At 36.3% G+C, this 8,084-nt stretch overlaps 1 protein-coding gene across 1 annotated transcript in view; it reads left to right on the top strand.

Annotated features, from left to right (window-relative positions):
* LOC102583893 (uncharacterized) overlaps nucleotides 1-8,084 on the top strand; it is a 68,180-nt gene that overhangs the window by 19,979 nt on the left and 40,117 nt on the right. Inside the window, exons 22-33 of the mRNA XM_006358557.2 lie at nucleotides 77-238; nucleotides 328-402; nucleotides 483-935; nucleotides 1,022-1,363; nucleotides 1,452-1,583; nucleotides 4,528-4,641; nucleotides 4,718-4,902; nucleotides 5,133-5,241; nucleotides 5,685-5,828; nucleotides 5,903-6,199; nucleotides 6,966-7,613; nucleotides 7,727-7,921. Of these exons, the coding sequence (XP_006358619.1) occupies nucleotides 77-238; nucleotides 328-402; nucleotides 483-935; nucleotides 1,022-1,363; nucleotides 1,452-1,583; nucleotides 4,528-4,641; nucleotides 4,718-4,902; nucleotides 5,133-5,241; nucleotides 5,685-5,828; nucleotides 5,903-6,199; nucleotides 6,966-7,613; nucleotides 7,727-7,921 (2,856 nt within the window). The remainder of the gene's footprint in view (nucleotides 1-76; nucleotides 239-327; nucleotides 403-482; nucleotides 936-1,021; nucleotides 1,364-1,451; nucleotides 1,584-4,527; nucleotides 4,642-4,717; nucleotides 4,903-5,132; nucleotides 5,242-5,684; nucleotides 5,829-5,902; nucleotides 6,200-6,965; nucleotides 7,614-7,726; nucleotides 7,922-8,084) is intronic.

Consider the following 8,084-nt stretch of genomic DNA (forward strand, 5'->3'; position numbering starts at 1 on the left):
GGGGAACAGGAGTATATATTCATCAAGTCCTAACATGTTGTGATGGGAATGTTCTCAAAAGTGAGGTTTCGTGCAGGGATCAGCTCCTATAACTGGTTTATCTGAATCATCATCCGAGTCTGAAGATTATGAAGCTGATCATGCAGGCAATGATATAATTGATCTCTCACAAATGGAGAGTCTGTATTTGACCGGTGTTCTTGATGAGTTAAAGATGTCCTTCAATTATAGTCATGAGGTGAGTATGGGTGAAAGCTATCAAGAACATTTTTTCTTGTAAAATAAATGACCACACTGACAGTATAATGTGCTTTCCACTTTCTCTAGCATGATCAGAGTTTTACTAAGGCACTTCTAGCTAAGGAAAGAGGCTTATTTGAATTTCGAGCAACAGGTGGTCGGGTAAGACTACTGCAAGTCTAAGGTTTTCTTTTTATCCCTATTCTTTTGCTTAAATGGTTTAAATTTAATGTCTTGCACAGGTTGAACTTTCAATTAGAGGTAATGATATTTTTATAGGGACTCTCCTGAAAGCTCTTGAGATAGAAGATTTGGTTTGCCAGACAGGGATGTCTGGCTCTTGCTATCTAGCACGATCCTTCATCAGAAATATTACTGCACCCCCCCTTTTAAATGATGTTGAGACCCAATGCAATGAATCTAGTCAATATGAAGGAGAAGAGGAGTTCTATGAGGCATCTGAAAATTTAAATGACCTGGTTGATAGTCCTTATTCATCGGGAAACTCTTTACCTTCAGAAAAGACCATGTCAAAGGCTCCTAGTTTTAATCGTTTTGCTGGTCTTCTGCCTATCGATTTTAACGATAGTGGAACTAATCCTGTAATAATGAATGATACATTAGATAGTTTTGTGACGGCTCAAGTGGCTATTTATGACCGGAAGTCACCTCGCTATACTAGCACTGATACAAAGGTCAGCCTGTATTTCTTATGTGACTAAATCTGTCTGCTTAATTACACTTAACGATTTCTAATTTAATTGCTTGTTGGTTATTACAGGTAGTTGTCACACTTGCTACCTTGTCTTTTTTCTGTCGTAGACCAACAATACTGGCAGTAATGGAATTTGTAAATGCCATTAATGTGGGGGAAGAAATCCCTGAGTCTTTCAGTGACACTTCTTCATCAGCCATTACACAGCATGATTATCCCAAGGAAAATGTGGTTGATTCTGAGGAAACAATGGATGTGCCTGCAGTGAAGGGTTTGCTTGGGAAGGGGAAGTCTAGGATTATATTTGGTCTGACATTGAACATGGCTCGTGCCCAGATTTTGCTGATGAAAGAGGGTGGATCTAAGCTCGCTACCTTGTCTCAGGACAATTTTCTTACTGATATCAAGGTCTGTTGTTTCTATCAATTTTGATTTTTTCCATTGTGATATTTATCATGTGAGTGTGAATTTTCAATCTTGTTTTCTCCTTGGCCAGGTGTTTCCATCTTCTTTTACAATAAAGGCATCTCTTGGAAATCTGAGAATTAGTGATGACAGCCTTCCTAGTAGTCACCTTTATTTCTGGGCATGTGATATGAGGAATCCTGGTGGTAGTTCTTTTGTAGAGGTAATTCATTGTATAGCTGGTGTGGTGGTTTTTCTAGCTATTGCTGCCGTTACTATCATTGATTGCTGTTGTCGTGACTGCTGTCTTTATTGGCTATGCCTATAGTAGTAATGAAGTTCTAACATCCAATTTGCCTAGTTACTCCCGCAGGTATGATCAAAATAGTTGGTGTGCACTTTTCTGGTTTGATACTTTAGCAACCTTTATTTAAAAGAAAAATTTAAAAATCCTTTCACTCAGGGTGTGGCCTAGTGAATGAGTGGATGCGATCCTTGGAGACCTAGATTCTTATTCCAGTAGAGACAAAAACAGCAACACTAGGTGATTTTTTTTCCATCTGTCTAAATCCCTGGTAGGCAGAGTTACCCAGTATCTGGTTTGGCGGGAGATAACATGTACCTGAAGGAATAGTTGAGCTGTGCAGAAGCATGCCCTGACACCACCAATTTTTTTAAAAATAATTGGGCACATTGAGTGGAATTCTTTCATTACTTTTGGTTATTTTGTCACCGTTCTTGTTAAATGTTACTTTGTTGGGGAGAAGGTTTCATTTTCTGAGGTGGGACACAATAATCTCTCCAATTAGGGATAGGGATTTTTGAGTTGTGTATATGAAGCTTTCAGTAGCCACAGTAATCTCTCCTTTTCTTGATCAGCTGGTCAATTTCTTTTCATAGATGAAAATGAAATATAATATCATCAACAAAAGCATGCCAAGAATGATTTAAACCAAACACATCAAGGTAGGCATTTAAATAATTGGGTGTGTCGCACCATAGCACAAGATTTGCATAAAAGCATTAGAAACTTTTATGAAGTTCAAGACTTGGACATTTTCATCATTTAAGTCTAATCATGGAGCAAACCATGCAAACTTGTTTCGCACATGCAGGGAATCTCATTTTAAATTGTTATTTTCGAAGCATGAGTTGATTTGAAAACACACAAGAAGCTTATAGCTCGACATGCCTCAAAGTCGCTCTAGTTAAGTTGAAAGTTGTGTCAGCCGCCCCAATGATACTCAACAACCTTAATCTACATACACAAACTCATGTATATTAACAACGTATCATGACCATACTAACTTAATTAACAAATGTTCGACACTTAGATTAAATTCTTAAAGTCTCCAAATTTAACACATTCAAGTGGTATAATGCTCAACTGCCTCAAAGGTCGGTCATGGTGTTATAAAGGTTTGGATGTAAAAGAAAAAGATGATTGTATTCACGTATAACATGCTCTTTATATAGAGCAGATACAAAACTGAAAATACTAATCTGATAAGGTACAAAGCAGCAGAAAACCTAGAATACAGGAAACTATCGGAAATCCTAAATAATACAAATGACTAACCATGTATTATTGAACCATCAGATAGCTGAAAAAAATAGGAAGCTAATAACAAGCTCCTAAACTGAGGGTATAACATGTATTATCTGTTAATATGCCCCCGCAAGTGGGGGGTGACTGGAGCAAGCCTCAGCTTGTGAAAATGGTGTAGAAAAGCTGTACGCTGAAGAGGCTTGGTGAGGACGGCAGCAACTTGATCAATGAAGTGAAGGTGATGACTGATGAGCCTCAAGTGTCTTTTGTTGAACTTGTTCACGAACAAAATGGAAATCAATAGCTACATGCTTCATCCTTCTATGAAAAAACAGTATTAGTACAAATGTAGGTGGTGCTAACGTTGTAACAGTGAACAGTTGGTGGAGAGATGGAATTGACAAGCATGAGTGAAGGTTTTCTGTTACAACTAAGTGGCTCCTAACATGGAAAGGAGGTAGTCTTGGTAACTTCCTGTCTTTCAATTTATATAGGTGTTTGCCTAGGCTTGGAGATTAAGAGAGAAAGACCGACTTTTGGAACTTGTGATCTTAAATATGTTACTTTGGTAGAAAGGCATGTCATTAAGGTAAATGACAATTATAATATTAGATTATTTTTAAATATAGAAAGGTGCAGTTCTTTGTGGAACGGACTATTAGAGAAATATTTTACATAAAATTGAACTGAAGGGTGTTGACAAAGGCGTGGCCAACTTGCAATGAAGTTTGGAAGTAAGGCACAACACAAGTTGGGTGTTCGGATGAAGGTGCTAAGATCTGAGGCATGCACTTCAACAAAAACCTGGTGGAAGGCACTAAACAACAAATATAGTACGGAAATTCTTTCTGTGAATAAATAAATGTATGGAAAATTGATCCATTAATTGTTAAGTTCATGGATGGCTATGTAGTAATTCAAATTCAAATTCAAGATTGGGAAATTAAAAATCTACTGCAGGAAAAAAAACTAGGCATTGAATTTGAATCAAAAGAATATTTTGCATCAAAATGGGAAATCTAAGAGGTTTTTAAACTCTATTAACATTAGTTTTTACTTCATTTCATTTGATTATGGATTTTTATATTCCTCTACTTCTAATTTTTATTTATATTGTCAGTTTTTTTTTTCTTGCATCTTTTATAGCTTAATTTTTGGCTTCATCATGCGTCTTTCTTTACTATAATTTGTGGTTTAAATCTGAACATACCTTTGGTGCTTTTTACACACCTTTGAAGCACGAATAATATTCAGGAATTGTTGAGTTACACCAACCGCCTCGCTCTCCCTTATTTCTAATATCAATAAAGGAGTGGACATTAACTTGTGCAGACTTCTAGCCAGTTCAGACTTTTGATCGTAGAGCATCTACCGGTTCTTTCATTGAACTATTTTGGCGGAGATTAAACTTACTGTTTGTTGAATAATTTCATGCAACAGATATAGTAAAATAGAAAAAAACCAACAAGCTGTTTGAACAATGTTGGCTTCTCTGCCACAAATTTGCTTTATTCTTGATTTTGTATCTATTCTTTTGGTTTGCCATTTGATACACTTCTGTGGAGGTGTCTTATTTATTTTCCCGAAACTAACTGGTCACTGTGTTTGTGGATTGCAGCTGGAGTTTTGTTCATTCAATGTTGATGATGAAGACTATATGGGTTATGATTACAGCCTTATAGGCCAGCTGTCCGAAGTGAGGATTGTTTATTTGAATCGCTTTATCCAAGAGGTAGTAAAGCTTTAAATTTTCTATTTGGCTATTCTTGTGTTATAAATAATGTCATAATATTTTGATTTTCCTGTAGATTGTCAGTTACTTCATGGGTCTTGTTCCAAACAGTTCCAATGATGTTGTCAGAATAACAGATCAAGTTACAAACTCAGAGAAGTGGTTTACAAGAAGTGAGGTTGAAGGATCGCCTGCTTTCAAGTTGGATCTTTCTCTAAGAAAGCCGATAATATTAATGCCTCGAAGGACTGATAGCCTTGAGTGAGTTTACAATTCTCTGGTGATGCTTTCGAGTCACTTTGTTAAAATATGCACCCATCACCAGTTGTCTAATTTAAAATTTTAATTTGCTGCCAATTTTTGGTGTATCTTCATGTTGATATCCATGTCTCTGTATCGCGGTGATATGTGGATTAAACATTTATGAAAGGACCTTTAGTAACATTTGTATAACAAATAATCACAGCTGATCTCATAGTTTCCTCTTGCAGTTATTTGAAGCTTGATGTTGTTCACATTACTGTCCAAAACAAGTTTCAGTGGTTTTGTGGTAGCAAAAGTGATATGAATGCTGTACACCGGGAAATATTAACTATATCTGTAAGATCCTTATGCTTATCTCTGTTTGTAAAGTTTTTGATGGAGATGCTAGTTGCTAATATCACAATTTTCTTAGACTGATTTGGAAATTAGACACAGAATGAGAATTAAGTAGTCTAACTCAATAAAATCTCATTTTTGCCGTCAGATTTACATGCTTTTGCATGAAACAGAATTTGCATATTACCAATCAAAAAACCCGTTTGAAGCTCAATTAATGCATGTTGTAACATTTGAAAAGGTTTTGCGATTTGTTCAAAGAGAATCCTTTAAATAGGGAATTTGTAGATTGCCATAGATTGTTAATTTGGTGGGCTTGCTTTATAAGCTTAATGGTAATACAGGCAGATACGACAATAGTCTACTATTTAATTGTCCCTTTCTTGAAGTTGCTCCAATACGTAGTTCAGCTGAGAACATGTCTCAAATATGCCTTCCTTTAGGTCGAAGATATCAATTTAAATGTGGGTGCCGGCTCCGAATCGGGTGAGAGTATCATCCAAGACGTCAATGGAGTTTCAATTGTTATACTGCGATCACTGCGGGACCTATTACATCAAATTCCTAGTGTTGAAGTTGCTATCAAGGTACTTTAATACAAAAAGTTATCTGACTGTTGTTTTCAAATTTTCCCAATTTTCATGCTGTCTGAAAATTTCAGATTGAAGAATTAAAAGCTGCTCTATCAAGCAAGGAGTATGAGATAATTGCAGAATGCGCGCAGGAAAATCTTTCAGAGACTCCTAATGTTGTGCCGCCTCTGATAGATGACTCCTCATCACCTTCAGCTGAAAAGGCACAACATTTATCAGCGAGAAATTCTGATGTTGTTAAATCTGAAGCTGAAGATAAAGATAAAGATAAGTGGATTGTAACCAAGGTCTCTATTGCTATTAATCTGGTTGAGCTTGGCCTTCACTATGGATTGACAAGGGATGCATCGCTTGCAACGATGCAGGTAACTCAGTTTGAGGCTCCTTTATTTAGGTTTTAAAAAAAAATATTATTACCCTTTCAAATTGTACATCCATCTTCTTGCTATTCCAGTTTGTTAAATTTTTGATTCTGTGAAATGAAAGAACATTGTTCTCTGATGTTTCTTGGGTCAATAGTTGTCAGTTAGATGATATAATGGAAACATATCAGGGAACAAATTTTGCTAATTTTCAAATGCATTTTCATTGAAGACAGTGTGAGGGAATTGGTCTTATTGCATGTTTGATCTTTGTTTGCCGTTTTTGTCTGATGAACAAAAGTAAATTTGAGCAGAGGCAGATGCTTAAATACAAACAGTTGGGCATGATGTTGCATATCACCTTCATTTTGGTTAGGCAGTTTTGTGAAAAATGTATTTTCTCACTTATTGATGAATTGATCTCAAACAAATATGCTTGAAGTGCAATGCTTTGGATAGTTGTATACATACTGTGATGACTCAATATCTATCTTGAATTATCTCTTTTTAAATCATAAATTTTGCACATCATCAATTATTGATAATAATTATATTCCAATTATGTTTAATCTTTGTTTTCATTTATCTTTTAGGGGTCGTTTTTTGTGAGGGATAAAAATAAATAGTCCTGGAATGAAAAAATAGTCTAGTGATAAAATTTTGGTGTCTTGTTTGGTTGCAAAGTTTGGGATAACTTGTTCCCAACCAAATGACCCCTTAATTTTATGCATGCAAAATTCTGAATCCAAATCTTATTTTTGTTTTCAAGGTAAGTGGTCTGTGGCTTCTCTACAAATCCAATACAGTGGGAGAAGGCTTTTTGTCTTCAACACTTGAAGATTTCACCGTGATGGATAATCGTGAAGGTATAGCACAGGAACTCAGGTTGGCAATTCGGAAGCCGGAAACAATTGGGTATAATCCTTCACAATCAGTGGCTGATGCTGGTGCATATGCTGGCATGACCTTGAATACTATTAATGACGAGGACATGAAACTTGTACCTGCAATGGTTATTCTCGATGCAAGATTCAATGAAAATTTGACATCGTTTTCTCTCTTCATTCAAAGGCCACAACTTCTAGTTGCACTTGATTTTTTGCTTGCTGTTGTGGAGTTTTTTGTACCAAATGTTCGAAGTATGCTGGCAAATGACGATGATGGAAGTTCTCATACTGTAGATGCTGTTATTCTTAATGATTCAGTTTTTAACCAGCCTTCTCCGGAACTCTCACTCTCTCCTCAGAGACCTTTGGTTGCTGATGATGAAAGGTATGATCTTTTCATATATGATGGCAAAGGTGGAATTTTGTTTTTGCAAGATAGGAGAGGAAAAAATCTCTCTTGTCCGAGTGAAGAGGCTATAATTTACGTTGGAAGTGGAAAGAAGTTGCAATTTAGGAATGTTAAGATCAAGGTATGTCCTCTAGATGCATGATTCACTTATTATACAAATATTAATTATGAAGCTCTATTGTTTTGGTGGCGATGGAATGGCTAAGTTGATTTCCTTTTTCTTTTGTGGTTCAGAATGGAAAATATTTGGATTCATGCATTTTACTTGGATCCAATAGCAGTTATTCTGCTTCAGAGGATGATGAAGTCCTCCTTGATGAAGCTTCATGTGTAGGACCATTGGAGGATGATTCTGGAGAGACTGTGGATGCTGTGCCATCACAAAATCCTAATGTCAGCAGATCTACAGAATTGATATTTGAGCTGAAGGTAAGATATTCTCTTACTTTTTAGGTTTTCATTGGCTTCTACATTTCCGTCATTTCCTTTTTCAAAAATGCTTTGAACTGTTTTTCCTCGAGCCGGGGGTCTATCGGAAACAAACTCTCTACCTCCAAGGCAGGGGGGGGGGGGAAGTTGAAAGGTAAAATTA

Source organism: Solanum tuberosum, unplaced genomic scaffold, assembly GCF_000226075.1.
Source record: "Solanum tuberosum cultivar DM 1-3 516 R44 unplaced genomic scaffold, SolTub_3.0 scf00274, whole genome shotgun sequence".
Taxonomy (NCBI): Eukaryota; Viridiplantae; Streptophyta; class Magnoliopsida; order Solanales; family Solanaceae; genus Solanum; species Solanum tuberosum.